This window comes from Amia ocellicauda, chromosome 3 (assembly GCF_036373705.1).
Source record: "Amia ocellicauda isolate fAmiCal2 chromosome 3, fAmiCal2.hap1, whole genome shotgun sequence".
NCBI lineage: Eukaryota > Metazoa > Chordata > Actinopteri > Amiiformes > Amiidae > Amia > Amia ocellicauda.
In genome coordinates, this window is record NC_089852.1 from 436,580 (window position 1) to 456,806 (window position 20,227).

Here is a 20,227-nt window from a genome sequence, read left to right on the forward strand (position 1 = left end):
TTCAGGATTGGGTTTCTTCTGCACCCCTCCTCTCTCCACTGTGCTGTGTCAAGGTCTTACCGCCCGATTGACTGCGTTTCTCTCTCCCTTCCTCAGGTTACTACTTTGAAATCCCCTCGATTGGAGCCATCCGGATCAACACCCAGGTCAGTCCCCATCTCCGCTCTCAGCATCTGCATGTTTGCACTCAGCCCCTCGACATCCACATGCACGTGCACACGCACACACATGCACACATGCACACACACATGCACACGCACGCACACACACGCACACACACAGTCACACTCGCACACTGACACACACTCACACACAATGGACAGAAAATGGACGCAGATTGATGGCCAGTCTCAGCTGGGGTTCAGGTTTCTACCCCTACAATATCTCCCCTCTGTGCTGGAGAGAGGTGACCCGGAGGCGGCCATGTTGCTATTGCTGGCTGGAACGGGACGCACACTGTGAGCTAAGTCCCGGCGAGGCACGGGGAGATCTGCTCTGGCGATTAGGAAAGCTCTGTGTTCATCCTTCCCTCAGTGCGGCTCTGATTGGCTCCTGTGAGAAGCGTGTTCCCGCCCAGAGCGTCATGCCAGCTCGCCCCCTTGCCCGTCTCCCACAGGGAGGGCTGCTCGAGCTGGCAGTCTGTGCATATGAAATGCAATCAGAGCTGACCAGGGGAGGGTAATTGGTGCCTGTGAAGTCCCCTTGCGCTGTGATTGTGTCCTGATTCTCTCGCAGTCGCACTCGGCCGCAGAACAAGGTGGAGTGAAGGAACGAGGAAGGAAGAGGGGAGAATAAAAAACAAAGAAAAGAATGGAGAGAGAGGGGAACGGCAGCAGCTAATGAGTATAAACTCCCTCTGTAATCAGCCCTGAGCCACAGAGTGTTGCTGAGCGAGAGCCGGCACAATTACCCTCGAGAGTCACGGCTGGGCACAGGAGACCTTGGCAGGCTATTCAGAGAGAGAGAGAGAAACAGGAGAGAGAGAGAGAGAGAGAGAGAGAGAGAGAGAGAGAGGGTGGGAGAGGAATGGAGGGAGAGAGGAGAGAGAGAGGGAATGAGAGGGATGGAGACAGAGAGGAGAGAGAGGGAGGGAGAGGGAGAGAGAGAGGGGAGAGGGAGAGAGACATGAGGACAGGAAATGCAAACCCTTCAAATGTCTTTCTCTGTATCGATGTGCTTCGATGTGCACACCCATGTGATCTTACACACTCGTACATACATATTCATAGAGACGTACAAACACAGCCACTTGTCCGCACTCATCCTGTCCCGGCTCTGATTTGACGTGTGTGAGCGTCCGTCGCAGCCCCGCTGCGCTGCCGGGTTGTTGCATCTGTTACACCTGCTGAATAGCAGCTGTGAACACGGCGCAAAGCGCTGCTGACACACGTGACCAGGGGAGCTGGCGGCGACTCCCTGTGGGCCCCCTGCGCTGTCCTACCTCCTCGGTGTGCGAGAGACTCGGATCGACCGACGGGGAGATGCTGCCTGCGTTAGAGGAGAGAGCGGCGCGGCTGTCTCTCATGGTGCGGTGGCAGTTTGTGCAGCTCTGACTCGACGCCGCGGTCACCACAAAACGCACCGCAACCTGCCGTCGCTGCGGAGTCTCTGTGGGAACAACATCCTCCATCACCCCCCTGACGACAACAAATATATGTACACGTATAAATATAAACCTAAACACGTGAAACGAACAGGAAGCGTGCAGGTCATCTGTAATCCCCGGCAACACTGCCTCTCACTGTCCTCGTTATGACAGTCAATTAACCTTTGACCCTGTTCAGGAAGTACAATGTCTCCTCCCGTCACATCTTGTTAGCTGCCACAGAAAGACGTGAGGGGCAGCGTGACAAGGAGAGAGCGCGTTGTCAGGGACTTATTTATTTATTATCATTATTACAATCACGTTTTTTATTCGTTTTTGCATTTTCATGGAGATGTAGCCCCCCGGGAGGAAACGCATTCAGAGGGCTAATCTGAGCGCCTACAGACATGCGCTGCAGCCCTGTGTTCTGCCCCATCGTGGAGAGAGTTATCGCTGTCTGCTGCATCGCAACAGGCAACACATACACACACTGGGCCTGTATGAGTGCATTATTCCAGGTCTGAAGGGAATGTCCTACTGAGAGACTGAGGGACTGAACCTTTTCACCCTGGAACAGAGGAGACTACGTGGGGATCCAAGTCTTCAAAATCATGAAGGGCATCGACCACAGCAAACCAGAGGAGCTTTTCCAGATCAGCAGGGACACTCGCACCCGGGGACACAAATGGAAATTGGGCTTCAAGGCATTCAAGACAGAAAACAGGAGACACTTCTTCACACAGAGAGGCGTCACAATCTGAACAAACTCCCCAGCGATGTGGCTGAACAGACAATTTGGGAACATTCAGAAACAGACTGGATAGGATCCTTGGATCACTTAGTTATTAATGGACACCAAACGAGCACAATGGGGCGGATGGGCTCCTCTCGACTGGACACTTTATGTAGGGAGATTGTTTCACTTATTACCCCTCTTTCACAAAGACGCTGATCTTGTCGCTTCAGTTCCTGTGGTTCACGCAGGACATAGTGCCTAGTTTGCGACATGTTGAGACGATCTGAGGTGTGTCGGGGGAAACATGCATAAAACCTGTACGGTATCTGATTCATTCGTCACACAAGAGACAGACAGGCTTGCTCAGGGGTCATATTGAACACTTGCCTCGCAGCTGGGACAGTCCAGTGTGTTGGTTGTGCGGTGTGCCGGTGTTGTGGGAACAGGAATGTGTTTTTTGTATGTTGGCTGTAATCGCTGTATCGATCTCTTATTCACGGAGGATTGATTGAGCCGCACCGGTGGGGGGCGCGAGATGCCGTGCAGCAGATCGTGTTTCTGTCTTTCAGCCAGGCCCCCCCGTCCCCGTCTCCGTCCCTCCTGGGGGTAGGGGGGGGTAACAGGCGGCTGTAAATGATGAGTCGCCCGGATACATTGTCAGCAGTTCCATTAGGCAGGTGGATAATTATATTCCACTGCCTTCCCCGCCACTTATTCTAATGGGCTGCTACACCGGTGCCGCAATAACCGCGTGAAGCTCCGGCTCGGGTCCCTCAAACGCACAGGTGGTGCGTCCTGCCCTTCGGCCCGGGACCCCTGCACGGGACCCTGGCGATCAGACCGGGCGGGAGATTCGGCATTTTCAATCTCAGAGTTTTTTTGTTTTGTTACGAAAACAACGATCGCCAGCGGAGGGAGAATGAGACCTCTGTCGTGGAGCAGTCTGTCCTCCTGTTGTCCGCGCTCGTGCGGGGCCGACCCCGTGGTCTTCCACAGCCCTCAGTCCTTAACCAGGATTCGATTAATAGAAAACGGATATCTGTGGAGTGAGCTGAAAGACGGATCCGCACAGGGCCGACCATTTAACCCCCCAGAGTCCAGAGAGCGATTGTGAAAATGGGTGGGTCTGTTTCTTTCTTTCTTCCCAACATCGCTCCAGTCAACTGGGTTAATTTTGGGGAGAAAACAGTCTACCCGTCATAATTTGAATGAAATACTTCCTGTAGTTTGTCATGGGAGACTTAGTGATCCAATAATAGCACAGGTTAGGCCTGTCAGAGCCTGGTGTGTCCAGGACAGGAAAACGGAAGAAAAGAGCGATTCGTGATTTGGATAGAGCATCACACTGCACATGAAACCACCTTGTGACCCCATGGTATTCTGGGATGTATATTGAAGAGGGGGCGGGGGGGATTGTATAATAATATGAGGGGATTGTGGGGGGGCTGCATTAGCCTCAGTACTGGACGAGGGCCCCCATAGGCCGCAGCTCTCAGCACCGCAGTACACTGGCCCGGCGGAGGCTGATGTGCCCCTGTAATTATCCTTCATGTCCACAGAGGAGCTGAGATCTATAGGACGCGCCGGCGGCCGCAGAGCTGTGTAGAGGAGGCGGGTGTGATTCTCCCAGAGATCCGAGCTGTGGTTTCAGACACGCCGGCGGTTATAAACGGAGGATTTGCGATTGGCTGCGAGGGTTAGGCGCAGTCAGCACTGGATTTGCCGTCCAGCACATGGGCGTGTCTCTTGATTCACATTATAAACACATAATTAATGTATTCTTTTTATTTTTATTTTTATTTCTTTTTTCCCTCACATCTTCCTAATTACCAGCAGTGTATCAATCCAATGGTCTCGTTTGGACTTCCCTCACAGGATCCAAAAGGAGCAGCTTCAATCGCCCTGCTGGGCACCATCGTTCCAGACCCCTGCTGCTCTCTGTGTAGTGCAGTTCCATGGGCGCCTTGCCTTCCCGCGCATGCGTTGCTTCTGCGCAGCTCCTGTCAGGATGATATGCAGCAGATGCACCGCAGTTTTATTCCTCCACTGGAAACGAGAAAAACTGAAGAGTCAACACAACACGCTAATGCAGTTAGTCTCCAGAGAGTGTGATTGAGTGTCTCGATGCAAACATGGCCGCATCAGAGTGTGTGTGTGAGTGAATGTGTGTGTTTGTGAGTGTATTAGAGTGTGTGTGTGTGTGTGTGTGTGTGAGAGAGAGAGAGAGTATCAGTGTGTGTGTGTGTGTGTGCGTGTGTGTGTGTGAGAGAGAGAGAGTGTATCAGTGTGTGTGTGTGTGTGTGTGAGAGAGAGTGTATCAGTGTGTGTGTGTGAGAGAGAGTGTATCAGTGTGTGCGTGTGAGAGAGAGAGAGTGTATCAGTGTGTGTGTGTGTGTGTGTGTGAGAGAGAGAGAGAGTGTATCAGTGTGTGCGTGTGTGTCTGTGTGTGTGAGAGAGAGTGTATCAGTGTGTGTGTGTGTGAGAGAGAGTGTATCAGTGTGTGTGTGTGAGATAGAATGTATCAGTGTGTGTGTGTGTGTGTGTGTGAGAGAGAGAGAGAGAGTATCAGTGTGTGTGTGTGTGTGTGTGTGAGAGAGAGAGTGTATCAGTGTGTGTGTGTGTGAGAGAGAGAGAGAGAGTGTATCAGTGTGTGTGTGTGTGTGAGAGAGAGAGTGTATCAGTGTGTGCGTGTGAGAGAGAGAGAGTGTATCAGTGTGTGTGTGTGTGTGTGTGTGAGAGAGAGAGAGTGTATCAGTGTGTGTGTGTGTGAGAGAGAGTGTATCAGTGTGTGTGTGTGAGATAGAATGTATCAGTGTGTGTGTGTGTGTGTGTGTGAGAGAGAGAGAGAGAGAGTATCAGTGTGTGTGTGTGTGTGTGTGTGAGAGAGAGAGTGTATCAGTGTGTGTGTGTGTGAGAGAGAGAGAGAGAGTGTATCAGTGTGTGTGTGTGTGTGAGAGAGAGAGTGTATCAGTGTGTGCGTGTGAGAGAGAGAGAGTGTATCAGTGTGTGTGTGTGTGTGTGTGTGAGAGAGAGAGAGTGTATCAGTGTGTGTGTGTGTGTGTGTGAGAGAGAGAGAGAGTGTATCAGTGTGTGTGTGTGTGTGTGTGTGTGTGTGTGTGAGAGAGAGTGTATCAGTGTGTGTGTGTGAGATAGAATGTATCAGTGTGTGTGTGTGTGTGTGTGTGAGAGAGAGAGAGAGAGAGTATCAGTGTGTGTGTGTGTGTGTGTGTGAGAGAGAGAGTGTATCAGTGTGTGTGTGTGAGAGAGAGAGAGAGTGTATCAGTGTGTGTGTGAGAGAGAGAGAGAGTGTATCAGTGTGTGAGAGTGAGAGAGAGAGAGTGTATCTGTGTGTGTGTGTGTGTGTGTGTGTGAGAGAGAGAGTGTATCTGTGTGTGTGTGTTTGTGTGTGTGTGTGTGTGTGTGTGTAAGAGAGAATGTATCAGTGTGTGTGTGTGTGTGTGTGTGTGTGTGTGTCCATGTGTCCGTGTGTCTGTGTGTGTGAATGTATCAGCGTTTAAAATCTGAAGGAAGAACATGACAACATCATAGATTTTTCTATTGCTTTTCAAACCGACACGGACTGTCGACTCCAGGTGAACACACCCCCCCCAGCGCTCCTGCTCCGATCACCGCGACGCTCAGCCTTAAACCGATCGCCTGCTTCACGGTCGCCGATCGGCACCAGCATCCTTCCCCACAGCGCTTCATTTTTAATGGCTCCCCCATAACAACACGCAGTAGTAATGAAACTCGACGCACCTCGGAGACTGACGCGCACGGAGCCTCGAGTAGCGCTGTGCCATCCCGCCCGCCCCGAGGGCCGCTCTCCTGTGACAGCGCATCTGGCATCACTCTTTACTATTACATTTAACTGCTTTTAATTATTTTAATTGCAAGTTAACGGCACGGTCTCTCCACTTAAACCCTCTCCTCTTTTCTTTTCTCTCTCTTTTCTATACCGGGCGTTCGTTAGGCAGTGTGCGTCACCACTGTATGGGCCATATGGCTGCAAAATTGAATCTGCCAACGATACGGATATAATTACAACACCTACATCGAGAACACAACTCCTCTCCCCCCACTCTCTGTCTCTGATATCATCCACATGCACAGCGCCGGCCCTGGTTTGTGTCTTTTCTCTAAACACTCATGGCTGATGTCCGTGTCTGGACCGGCAACTTTCGGCCTCCGCTGTGCAGCCCCTTACACTATAGAGGCAGCGGCTGCACTGGGACATTGTTAATGCATCGTCTCCCCCCTGTCTCCCCCTCAGGAGTACCTGGACGTCCTGGGCCGGCCCATGGTCCTGGCAGGAAACAAAGCCAAGCAAGTCCAGTGGACCAATGTCTACCAAGACGCTCTGGTGAGAAAACCTGTAAAATCGGTGCCTGAATCAGCGTCCAGCAGTAGCTTGTTTATTACTCTGTGAAAAGTTACACTTCTTTACTGTTATTGATCTTCAAGGATCGCTGTGTTTATTTTGTCTTTCTTCTCTGGAGTATACTGTTGAGAAGGTGCTGTAAACTCCTGTGGTAGCTGTGCCGTTTGCTCACGTTATTCCTGCTCATCAGTGCCGTCTCTAACCGCCGCCTCTCTTGGGGTCTTTGCAGGGTCTGGGCCTCGTGGTGACCGGGACGATGCCCGTCTTCAACCTCACGGTGGAAGGGAAGTCACAGGTACGGCACGATCAACAACAACATGTGATTCATCCATGTGAAGTGTTTTTAAATCTTTATTAAACATGTTTTGGAGTTGGATTCAAAAATATAAATATGGCGAAAAAATACATATTGTTTCTAGATACTTTGACAACCCCCGTCTCGGAGTCAGATCGCCCAGTCTTGCTTTCTAGTGTGTTCATTTTGCTCTACACACTGCTATGAGATCCTCTTTCCCTCCCTTACTCTGACGGAGCCCCTGCGGTGCCGAAAGCGGTGCGTTCTCCTCTTCCTCCATACTATACTTATTTTATTTCTGTTATATGTGGATGGAGCAACACTGACCCCCAGTGGTGAGTCGCTATACTGACGAGTTTCTCAAAACCTTCCAGTTGACAATAAGATAATGCTTTTCATTGGGAGAGATTGGCACCACAGATTTGTTTTTGTTTATTAATGAGAAACAAATAATCACCGCCGGAGGAAATCTGTGTCTGCTGCATCGTGTTGCATCTGAGCAGCCGAGCCGAGAGTTCGATACTGACCTGACAGCCTCCCATAGCGCCCGATTGTCCGACTGACTGTCCCGGGGGCCGTCTGTAAACGAATGAATTAAATAAAAGCCTTGTGCAGACAGGGTGGAGGAGGGGAGGTAATATACTGGATGTATTCCATTTTATTTAAATTATTAATAAACAAAGTCAGGTTGTATTATACAGGTGGCTACAGAAAGAGTGGAAGAATGGAGGAAAAAAATAGAAAATTGCAATAAAATACAAAGAGAGGGACGAACAAAAGCCCCCCCCCGTTCAGTAATGAGGTGCGTGAAACGTTGGGTCTTAATTCAATTATATTTCATTATACACGTGCAGTGAGTAAACACTGGGAGAGTCCTGGGGGGATTACAGGTGAGGTGTGGTGCCACGGCCCTGGGGTTCGGAGCGGCGGCGGGTGACGCCATCGTGTTTCCAAGGGGGCCGGGGGGGCTGTGTTGTGTGGAAAGGTATGAATGTAAAAAAGGTCACTTTCCATGTAATTCAAATAGATTTTAGACTGGGAGCACTGGCAGTGTGGCGGTGGGGCACAACACGGCGTGACAGCATACATTTTCATGTGTCGCTTTCCCTGCGTGACACTGACACAGCCTGCACTGAACCGAACTGCTCTCACACAGAGGAGCACGGGGCCGATGTGTTCTGTGCTGTCTTTACTGACCTGCCGTCCGTCTCCTCCCCTGTCCTGCCGTCCGTCTCCTCCCCTGTCCCCCTCTCCCCCTGTCCGTCTCCTCTCCTGTCCCGCTGTCTCTGCTCCAGAACCAGCTGATCCTGGGGGTGATGGGGGTGGACATCCCCCTCAACGATATCAAGAAGCTGGCTCCACGCTACAACGTACGTATACCTCGTCCACAGGCGACTGACCCTTGACCTCTGCACTCCACATGGGCTGTCGTTGTCAATAACTGTCTGTAATACTGTTGTAATAAATTAAATGACGTCTCTCTCTCACACATGCACTCACGTGTCAAGGTACACACCACCACACACTCAGCCCAGAGCAGGAGGGTGGTCCAGGCCAACACACACACATCGCAGCGCTGGTTTTGAGATGACCAGCAGCTTGATTTGATTTACTCATTCGACCAAACAATAAAGTATGTCAGATTTCTAACCCCTCAACCCTTCAAAACACGGATTTACATTCTCCTGTCCACCACCGTTTTCAGCACAGGTACTTATAAATGAGAAGAATGAAACGTTTTCATCAGTTTCTAGAAATATTTTTTAAAAGCACTGCTATACAGCGCAGTGACATGATCCTTCACGCGGCCCCAGAGAGAGAGGGAAGCGCTGACAGGAGGTAGGATTATTAAGATAGGATTATTTTTTCCTGCTTGCCGTCGGCATTGAGCCGGAGAGTGGCTGGTGAGGGCCACTGTGGGCCGGTGAGGGCCGCAGAGGTGAATGGCAGGGAGCTCCTTGGGGACGCGGCGCACAGCGGCTCTTCAATCACTGCTCTCTGGCACAACTAAGTGTCTGCGAGTCGCGGCGGCGTCCACGGATGTGCAGCAAATTACAGCGAGTCTTAACCAGAGGAGCGGCCCTGATTGAAGAGGCTGATGGGGGGGGGTGTAGAGGGAATAAAAGGCTTCAGGACGCAGGTGGCAGCACCGAAATATGGAGTCTGATTCTGTCTTTGCCGGGAAAATGAAATCCTGTCAAAACCGTCTGCTTTCCGGGAAAACTAAAACCAGACTCCAGTCAAAAGCCTCGACATGTTTCACATTATTATTAATTATTATTAATTATTATTACTTCTTCTCTCTTCTCCTTTATGAGGACCGGTGCTGAAAACAGGACAGAGCTGTTAAGATCCCAGAATTTACTCAATATATATCAATAATAAAAAGGTTTCTGCCCAGTGATGTATTCGTTTATTTTGCTTATTTGTCTGTCGGTTTGTTTTCAATCTGTCTCTCTACGGCTGCCCTGTGGAGGGCGCTATATTAAAGACAAATGATTGGTTGATATAAAATCTCCACTAGAGACCCCAGAGAGTCCAGCCCCTCACAGTTTGTCTTCCCTCTCTTTGCAGCTGGGAGCAAACGGATACATCTTTGCCATCGACCCCAATGGCTACGTGCTGCTGCACCCCAACCTGCAGCCCAAGGTACGAGCCGGTCGGCCCGGGGCCGTCCACAGCCAGCCGTCACTCCGAGCGGAGACACGGGGGGACAGGGCCGACTGTGCTGATGCTGTTCGTTTATTTGTTCTAGCTTTTTAATGAAATGTAGCCTTTTATACACTGAGACTGAATTGAATGCAGAATGTTAAAAAAGGTTTATTTTGTGTGATTGTTTTATTGTTTTGCGCTGACCATCTATTTCAAGGATGCTTTCTTTTGATTATATCTGTGTCTATACCAATCCAGACAGAGAGACAGAAAACGAATAATAGTCGAGTGCAATACGCGCCACTCTTGGAAATGAAGTGGCTGTAGCGGCTTCTTATATAAAGTTGTGTGTTTTTTCAGTTAGTGTGAAAACTAGACCAGATTCTTTTGGGCTCAATGTGTGGGCTTTCATGAGGAATTGGTCTTTTTACTCTGTATTTATCTATGCAGTGGTGTAGTAGAGAGCATATGCTGGCATATGATGCATACCTTTATTAACACCCACCAGGAACGCTATAGTGTTGGACCAGTTTAGTGTGGAAAGAGTGGCACCGAGGAAGACCTGGTGCAACAGCAGGAGGGCATCAGAGATATAGGGCTGAGGGGGAGGTCCGCAGAAGCGATGGGAACTGTAACTCTGGGCCAGAAGCGAGGCTCTGTGGACAAGATCAGATGTGCGCTGGGGAGGAAACGTCTCTGAAGATCCATCACGTCGAACAGGGAAATGCTTCAACCACCTCAGACAGGGTGCTGGAACTAATTTCGGCCATTCATCACCCGAGCACCGAGAGAGAGGATTGAATAAGAAAACAAAGCGAGGGAGGAGGGCGGGAGGAGAGGGGGAGTGATGAGTAAACTGTTTGATCAGCAGAACCGGCCAGTGTCTGTGTCTCTGGCCGGCACAGGGAGTGGGTTTCCCCCATCCCCAGCCCTGCCCTCGTCTGAGTCCAGACGCCCTGCACAGCTCCATCACGAGCCTCTCTGACATCCCCCCTCAAATGTGTTTTTAAAGTACATTCTCGCGGCCGAAAGTAGCCGCCGCCTCCTTCTGCACAATTATCTGCTGCAGGATAACGACCCGGCGTCTCGGGCTTCAGGTCACCGGAGTGGCATTCGAAAATGATCGCCTTCACTTGAGCAGTGTCAGCTCTGATTAGGCCGCCACTGAGACGTTAAATAGCCATTAGCAATTGACATGAGTGGACTCGAAGGTACGCTCAGCCCAGCATTCCTGATTGGGGGAAGAAAGGAGGTAAAGAAAACCCGGCTCCTCGTCATGCTTTAGTGCCGGGGGAAGCAACTGTCTGGGGAAGGGAAGTCCAGCGTCAATGCCACTGTCATCTGCGAGTGTCTGTCTCGTGGTTGGTTTGTTTAGTTTGATCAGACTGCTATCTATAGTGTGTGAATGCTGGTGAGCTCAAGACCGCCGCCTCCTGACTCTGCCTCCTTCTCTCTCCCTCAGATCATTAACTTCCGAGAGCCCGTCACCCTGGACTTCCTGGATGCGGAGCTGGAGGATGGCAACAAGGAGGAGGTAAAACCCAGCGCCCCACTGCTGCGTCGAAACACTGCGCAGTGCCGTGCCTCGGGTGGAACAGGGGGGATACCCTGCGCACCCCCCACCCCGCCTTCTGTCACACGTGTCGTCTCTTCCCTTTCAGATCCGTCGGCACATGATCGATGGGCGGCCCGGACACAAGAGGATCGTCACGCTCGTTAAGTCAATCGATGAGGCAAGTCTCAGACGCTTCGGTGTTTGCGATTTGTATATTTGTATAAAATAATAAAACGCACAGAAAGACAATAGTTTTCAAGGTATAGAAGTGTTTCTCAGCGCAGTAAAAATGGCCCGTATGGGAGTATGTGTGTGTTTATGTGTGGAATCAGAGAAGACAACTCAATGTGCATATTCAGTTACAGCAGGAAACAAAACCGTCCAATCACAGGAGAGCGGGCTTTAGGTCCCTTGAACTGATGGGTTTCAGGAAGGTGGGGGAACTCAGAGTCCCGGGGGGGGTCCGGCAGGGCCTTCTTATAGGGCTGCCATTTTCATCCCAGCTCCCAAAACCCAAACCAGCCATTCGGACCGGCCCTGGAGTGAAGAAAGCGACGTGTTTTAGTGCAGCAATGGGGGGGGGGCACACCACATTCCCGAGCCAAAGCGATGGTTGTTTTGTGGTGATCTGTCTGGTAACGACCCTCTCTGTCCCCCCGTGCAGCGGTACATCGATGAGGCGGTGCGCACCTACACCTGGACGCCTGTCAACAGCACCGACTACAGGTGAGCCGGTAACTGAGCAGGACCCTCAAACCCAGTGAGCGCAGCGCCGCCCGTCTCCCGAGCCCGGCGTGGGTCAGGGCGCGACTGTTTCTGGATCAGCCTCGATGCGGCCAAGGAGGAGCAGATGAAAGCAGGCTGCTGACGGGGGTGGCACTGGGGAGGGAGGCGTCCGTTCCAGGGTTGCCAAACACTTCTCTCAAAATTCCCCTACTGGTGGAAATAAAATCCCCAGAAATTTTCACCCATAAGTAAATGTGAATAAACAATTATTATTTTTTTGTTCAGACTATTACTAGGTATACCTTGCACGGATAAAATGTAAGAATAAATGCAGTTGCCAATGAAAAATGATTAAATAGATGTAAATCTTAACAGGGCTTTACAAACTTAGGCTTCCACGAATAGACCATCCAGGCAGCCCTGTTCCTTGCTGATATTGTACATGTTGCTGTTCAACTTCTGCAGCATCTGTGGAGTTGCTGAAAGCTCCTGCAGTCCTGTCCCTTCCACTCCAAGCAGTATTTGACTTGCAGCAGGCTTCCCAAAGTCTGTTTCTTAGTTTTGATTTCATCAGTGTGACCGTGCTGAAAGTTCGCTCCACTGCTGCAATTGAAATGGGTAGAGTTAACATGGTGAGGGCAAGCTCATTACCGTACTGCTTGTTCCCTGTCTTCATACACCTCAAACCAGAAGGATCTCATCAGCTGTTTTGTTCCAGGCCTTGTTGGTTAAAGTGGACCACTTTTGTTCAGTTCCTCCTATGTCTTGGCATACCACCTGGAGTTCCTTCACAATAGCTGTGATGGGTCTCTTGATTTGTGATAATGCCTCTTGGGTGCAGCATGACCAGTTTTTCCAGTATGTTGATGTTGGGTGGCAGTCGAGCCTTCAGTTGATGTGCCATCTGCACCTGCATCCCCTTGCACTTCTCCTTCACTGACTCTACAGCCAATTTGTCTGACTGTCTGCATAGGAAGTGAAATCATAACCCTAATCATAACTAGTCGCAATCATCACAGTCCAGATTACAAATCTGGCACAGTATTTCTAACCGAATTCAAGAAGCTTCAAGTGTTCTGTATTTGGCATTTTGTATTGTACGAGTGACAGTGTGTGTGTGTTATATGCGATGCTTCAATAACAGATACAGCTTGGCTCCAGGGTTAACCCCATACAATCCGACCCCATTTTGTGAACAGTGGGCAGCTCACGCTTAACGACTATTTTGCACCGAATTGATGTCTTTTGCGTCTTGAAGGAGCGCACACTACTCGCTTAAGTACAGGGGGACACACTTCACGACTGATCTGAAAAACTTTGTCGTGGCGATCTGCATCACAGTCTCCAAACTCCCCACATCTCAAAGATCCATCCAGAGAAAAGATAAACAACATGGATGTGGACATTTACAGGCCACGTGTGTGTAGCGCAGATCTGCGCTGCTCCACCAATGGGATCAGCCTAAAGTAATAAGTCAGAGAAACAATAGAAAATTAAAACCTCTCCATGTGATGCGTCTGTCTGCCAGGCGTGTGGGGCCAGTGCTGTCGTGTTTGAATGTTCAGAGCTCCGCCCTCAGGGACCTGGCCTCCCTCTGCGGTCCTCCTGTCTGCACAGTGCCAGTGTGATGCAATACGCAGGTGTGCAGCTGCAGATTGATAACAGGTGTGTTCCTGTTCATGTCAGTATTACAGAAAACAGGAGACACTTCTTCACACAGAGAGGCGTCACAATCTGAACAAACTCCCCAGCGATGTGGCTGAAGAGACAATTTGGGAACATTCAGAAACAGACTGGATAGGATCCTTGATCACTTAGTTATTAATGGACACCAAACGAGCACGATGGGGCAAATGGCCTCCTTCTCGATTGGACACTGTCTCATTATCGGTGTGTGTTATGGCACTGGTACTGGTATAACTGGTCCTCCACTGGACGGGCCCGTGCTGACCGTCTCGTCCTGCTCTCTCCTGCAGCCTGGGCCTGGTGCTGCCTGCCTACAGCGAGTTCTACATCCGCGCCAACCTGAGCGACCAGATCCTGCAGGTTCAGTGTAAGTACCATCGTTCGGCCCCCCGGCGCCATCCACCAGCGCCCCCCCCACCCCCCCGACCCCCCACAGCCACCCGCCCTGGCCCGGCGGACCCCACCCCGAGCGCCGAGACGAGCCCGAGCCAAGCCCAGCGCGAGCGAGCGAGTGAGCGAGGAGAGGAACCGGCCCTCTGCCACGCCAGGCAGTCCTGAGTCTTGAGACAGTCGCACGCCCCGGCCCCCTGGCCCCGTCCCGGCCACCCGTCCCCCCCGCGCCTTGCTTTTGCTCCTGTGAGGTTTTTCTTCTCTGGCTGAAGAAAACGTTAAAAGCGAGAGAAAGAAGAAGAAGCTGTTGAACGTTTTAGAAATGCAGGACGACAGAAAAATAATGGTGACTGTTGTGCTGTTATTTTTGGGAATGTCTCGCCTCCCTGCAATGATTCTGAAGCTTCAGACCAGAGTGTTCGATGCTGTGAAAACTCGCATGCTTTTCACTCTTTACTCCTTTGTGTTTCTCTTTCTTTCTTTGTATTCGTTTTTTATTTCACTTGTTTTAACTTGGTTTCTTTTCTTCCGTTCTGTGTTGCGTTGCACTGCTGTTCTGTTGACTTGCTTCGTTGTCGGCTTTGGAATCATTCTGTGAAAAACAAAATACAACCCCCCCCCTCCCTCTGAAGCCTATTTTCCTTCTTTTGGTTTTCGTTCAGTTTGCATGAGCGTCTGTTAGACAGCGCTGCAGGCCAGAAGGGGATGCTTGCTCTCTCTCTCCCTCTCTTGCTCTCTCTTCCTCTCTGCTTTCTCTCTCTCCTCCTCTTGGCTCTCTGCTCTCTTTCTCCCTCCCCGTTGCTCTCTCTCCTCCTCTCCACAATCTCTTCCTCTCTGCTCTCTCCCTCTCTATTTTGCTCTCATCCTTTTTGCGCTATCTTTCTCTGCTCTTTTGCTTTCTCTGCTCTCTTCCTTTCTGCTCTCTCCCTCATTTACTCTCTCTTCCTCTCTTCCTCTCTGCTCTCTCCCTTGTTTACTCTCTGTTCCTCTCCTCTTTCATCCCTCCCCTTTGCTCTCTCTCCTTCTCTCCACGCTCTCTTCCTCTCTCCTCTCCTCTCTCACTGCCACTGTGCGTTTGCTCCAGACTTTTTATCATTTGATTTCCGTCTGTCCGTCTGTTTGTTTGTTTCCTTTGAGATGCACACGGTTTTGATTTCTTTCCAGATTGTCGTTGTTAATGTTGTTGTTGTTGTTGTTGATTCTTCTTCTTTTCTGGGCGTTTCGTTTAGTTCTTCTCTATCGTTTCTTCCTTCTTCGTCTTTGCAAGAGTTTCCCTTTCTTTAACTTCTGTTTCTTTTCCTTTTCCTTTTGGTTTCAGTTTCAGTGACTGATTTGATTTCTTTTCTTTTTAAGAACACAATATTTTTATTCAAATAGTAATTGAATAAAATATTGTCTGTGACCCCCTTCCCACCCGCCCCCCTGTTTTTTTTTCTTGCCTACTCCTCTCTGATGGACTCACACAGTGCAAAACATCTTTGACAAGGGCAAGTATACTCAATATTGGTCCACTTACCCCACACCCTCACTCCCGTCTCCTCCCCACACCCGACTCCCTCTCCTTGCCTCAGTCAACCACCCACTGCCTCCCTCCCTCCTTCCCTCCCTCCTTCCCTCTCTCCTTCACCGTCCCCAGCCTGCTTGCCTTCCTCCTGCCCGTCTTGCCTACAAAACCCCCTCTCCCTCACTCCTTCCACCCGACTCCCACTACAAGGCCACATGTCTTGTTACTCCCACGATACTATCAGTCTCCTATTGACTCCTCTCCACATCACCAGCCTCTGAAGTTTTCACACTTTCTCTGGAGAAAAAAAAAAAAAAAAAAGAAAAAAAGCTGCTTTACTTTCGCAAATTTGACGTGTCTCCTTTGTTTTGGTCCCTCTATCCCTTCCCTCGCCTCCTCCCCGTCCCCTTCTCTCCTGTGTGAAATGCTCTGACTTTGTTACATCCTGCTAGCCTCCCCCCTGCCCTGCCTCCCCGTCTCCCCCGCCCTGCGCCTGCCTCTCTCCCTCCCTCCCTCCCTCTCTCTCTCTTTTCCTCCTCCTTTCTCTGTGGAACATCTGACTCCAAAAACAAAACCCAGTAAGAGTCAACGCAGAGTATAAGTCTCACCGCCGTGCCGGAGCGGAGAGACTCTCGCTCTCTGTCCAGCGCCAGCAGTCAAGATCTCTGTCAATTCCCCTCCCTTTATTCCTCTCCTCTCCGTAGTCAGTTGCTCCAAACACTCGTCTAACGCAGGGACCAGACTATGGCAGGAAACCGGGACGTTCTGTAGATTTAACAGAGAAGCTACTTTAAAATATTCTAAACTCCCTCCCACTCCTTTGAAAGGACCATGAATGTAGTCTAGCTGCCGAAAAACGGGTCCTTGCGATTCAGGTGCTTTAACACCAAAAGATTCCTGCTCAGTTTCGGTTAGTTCTTCTCAGGGACCTGCAGGTCAGTGCTGTAGTCCACCCAGGTGTCGTTCCTGTGGTCCACTCAGTTCCCCCCAGGGTTCACACGTCGCGCTTCTCATATATAGATGGAGAGGACGGGGTATCTCTCCAGCTGACGGTCTTTCTTGCACGGCCAGGTGTGCAGGCAGGAATCTGCTGGTGTTGGTTTAGGCCTGAGATGAGCTTCTGGTTATTATCAGGTGTGGCAGGTAAAGGTAGATGCCGGTCAAGGACAGCCGAGGCTCAGTGGACTCCTAATCACCATCGCAGTCATTTTTTAAACCTGTTTCTAGCTAGTGTCTGACAGCAGGTTGTGCCACGCTGACTGTGCAGCACAATGCCTTGTCTTTATGGTTATTTCCACCCCAATGGTGGCCATTATTCCGTGACTCCACCTCCTCTCAGGACAAAGACTTATCCTCCTTCAAACCTATTATGTTAAGATACATTAAACGACACACATTTCCTAAGAAAGAGACAGACAGAGACAGACAGAGACACAGAGACAGACAGACAGAGAGAGAGAGACAGAGAGTGTACGGAGCTGGTCCTGCCAAAGAAACAGCAGAGGGATTGTGAACCACAGTGCATCTGTACCTCCTCACTTACCCGTCCGACTCCCCTGTGTTGCATCCGGGTTCGATGACCGGGCGCCCCATGGTGTTGAAATATCCAGTGTATGGCTTTCTCCTGTGACCCTGTGTTCATTGGCTTGTACCCAGTCCCCTGTCCTGGTTCAGCAGTCACCCCACAGACTGGCAGAGCCGCTCAGCACCACCCCGGACTCTCAGACCTCCAACTGACCCGGAAGTGATCGGCACTGTTGGCGGAACACAACCTCGGCACCACTTTAACAGCGCGGTCAAACGGTCCAACACGGGGAATCGATTCCCACCGCGGCAATTAACCTAATCACCTGCCTAAGTGGACAAATTAACCATACTTCCCCCAGGGCTGAATCGGTCGCTAATTAAAAGATAAGAGCGCTGACTCATTAAGCTGGTTGACCGTTATAGACGTCCTTCCATGCCTCGGTCAACTGTTGACCCCCTTTCTTGGAGGAGATTGTGGCTCACACAAGAAAAGCCAACCTCAATAGGAACACAGTATTATTTGATTACTAGAAGGTCAGTAAAGAGAAACACACTGTGTCTCTAAACATCACATTGCCTGTAGAAATGATATAAATAAAACCATGGCATTGTGAATCCAGGCAGTGTCCTTCACTGGTTTGTGTCCTTCACAAGCTGGTTTGTGATTCTGGTTTATGTAGTTTATAGTTATTGTTCATCACGTCCTCAACACCTCTCACTCTCGGCAATGAGCCGCATCACAGCACCGAACCGAAGCGTCCGGCAGTTTGTGCACACATATGACACAAGAACACGGGCTGACTTGGGGATGAATTACCTTTATAACAGGACTCCAGCTCTTGTCATGAGCAGACCTTGATGGCACTGAGCCACACTGTTGGAAACGGACAGACCTCCGATTTCACCTGCACACGCCGAGAGAGCGATAGAGGACAAACAAGATTCTTTATTTTCCTTAGCAAAACTAGGGTGACAATTAGGTGTAATAAAATGCTCAATCACCAAAACAAAATGAATAATAATGTGTCGCCGCGTTTCATCCCAGTCTCTTTGTCGCATTAAAACATCTGTGTGTGAATCAGGAGAAGTGAGTTGTCTACAGATGGCCGCCACATTGCCTGAGCACTTCCCACAATCCTCAGCTCGGGTCTCATGGGCGACTTCCTCTCTGCCAGTCTGTGGAGCGACACCTCCATCAGGACCCCTCCCACCTACCTCACAACAGTTGGCCATGTTGATGCCTTATGACAAATCCACACTTTTGGGGAATATGTTTCAGAGAACTCGCCTGCCCAGCATTAGGGGAGTCAGTTCTCTGTCATCTGGATATGCATTTGCTGTCTAACTTCAAGGATCTGCAATTGATTCTTCAATTGGAAGAGAACTGTAACTTAAACGGATACAAACTAAAATTAAAATTAAAATGTAGAGAATCATGTTTTGTTCAAATGCATTACGTTTGGCAACATATTGGCTAACGACAAGTGTCCTTCCATGAAACCTCAACGTTAACTGGTTACCCTCCCCTCTCCCAGCATAGTCTAAAACATTGAATTTAATTATTTGAAAAAAAGGAGAAATAACTCCAGATCTCCAGTATGGTTTCTCTGATTCTTTGAACTAAGGGCACCCACCCCAGCTCCCAGATAATGTTCCCTTTCTATTGCAGATTTTGAGTCTCTGCTTCCTGGCAGTTTTGAGTCCGAGGGACATGTATTCATTGCTCCCAGGTAGCTGTGTGTATGCTTGCTTTCTTCCCATGTGTGCCTCTTCTTGGTTTATTCAGTTACTCCTGTTTTTCCACCGTTGCATTGTCCAGCCGGCCACGTCCCGGTCCGTCTCCATCCTGCTCCCCTGCGCCGACCTGCCCCACCACCTGCCATCACCCCCTGCCCCAAAAAGCCCCCACGTAGAGCCCCCCCACACCCCATCTCAGGTGGCGTTTGGTCATTCTCGTCTCGTCTTGTGTGTGTATTTGTTTCTTCCCCCTCTATCTGTCGTTACTGTTGTGTTCATCACTTTATTTCATTTCCTCTTTGTGCTATGGGTGTTCCCAGAGGAGTGTGACACAGTATTTATGTTAATTTAAACAAAACAAAAGAAAAGGTATAAAACTATTTACCCCCCCACCCTCCACCGTTGACCCTACCTTTTACCCCGAAATTACACAACCCCCCAACTCCTATCCCTCACCCTGACTCCCGACCCCTCTGCTCCCCAGACCCAGACTCGAGCAGTTATAACGCATGTCTCCGCATGACTTTGGGTTGAAAGGGGTCTCGTTCGGGCCCCCGTGCATGGAAAGCCTGCGTGTGCGTGTGTGAGTGTGTGTGTGCGTGTGTGTATAACAGAGAGCGCAGGACTGAAGTCTGGCTGATGCACGTAGGTTTCCTTTGCCTGTAAACGAAAAAGAAAACATGAAAGATAACCCTCACAAGTGAGCCTGTGCCGAGAGCCTCTCACCTCGGCAGCGTCGGGTCTGAGCAGAAGACCCTCACAGAAGACATGCAGTTTAGAGTAAGATTTTATTAAAAGTTGCATAAAGGCCAGGATTTGCTTTTTGCAAAATTGACAACAAAGAGGCACTTTGTCACGCACAACTCACTGTGATGGGCTACTGGTCGTGTGCATGTGCATACGGTAGAGCTCCTTCTGTGACTGCATGGCTGTGTGTGTGTAAGAGAGTGAGTGTGTATGTATCTGTGTGGGTTTGAGTGTGTGTGGGGTGTCTGTGTGTGTATATATGTATCTGTGTGTTGGTGTGTGTATAAGAGAGTGTGTTTGTGTGTGTGTGGGGGGGGGTGGCTTTGTGTGTGTAAGAGAGTGATTGAGTGTGGGTGTGAATGTGTGTTGGGTGTGTGCATGGCTGTGTGTGAGTGTGTGCGTGTGTGTGTGCGCGTGTGTGTGAGTGTGAGTGTCAGTGTGTGTTGCAGAATTGCAGCGTCAGTCCCCCCGTGCAGAGGCATGTCTTCCTGATTCAGAAGAGTGATGCTCCACCCTAGGCGGGGTGGGGGTAGTCGGGAGGAAACATGTTGTGTGTTTGTTCGGTTGTTGTTGTTGTTGTTGTTGTTGTTGTTGTTGTTTTTCCTCTGATCTCTTTCTCTTTAAACTTAAAAAAATAAGAAATAAAAATGAAACAAAACAAAACAAACCCCTCTCCCCCCCCTGTGCCGTTACGCCGCCCCCCCCC

General features: G+C 50.1%; 1 protein-coding gene across 1 annotated transcript in view; it reads left to right on the forward strand.

The window, feature by feature from the left end:
- The window catches only part of cacna2d2a (calcium channel, voltage-dependent, alpha 2/delta subunit 2a), a 247,107-nt gene that overhangs the window by 218,961 nt on the left and 7,919 nt on the right, over positions 1-20,227 (forward strand). The window contains exons 14-23 of the mRNA XM_066697542.1: positions 97-146; positions 6,595-6,684; positions 6,932-6,997; positions 8,293-8,367; positions 9,572-9,646; positions 11,112-11,183; positions 11,311-11,382; positions 11,869-11,930; positions 13,907-13,983; positions 18,707-18,767. Coding sequence (XP_066553639.1) covers positions 97-146; positions 6,595-6,684; positions 6,932-6,997; positions 8,293-8,367; positions 9,572-9,646; positions 11,112-11,183; positions 11,311-11,382; positions 11,869-11,930; positions 13,907-13,983; positions 18,707-18,767 — 700 coding nt within the window. The remainder of the gene's footprint in view (positions 1-96; positions 147-6,594; positions 6,685-6,931; positions 6,998-8,292; positions 8,368-9,571; positions 9,647-11,111; positions 11,184-11,310; positions 11,383-11,868; positions 11,931-13,906; positions 13,984-18,706; positions 18,768-20,227) is intronic.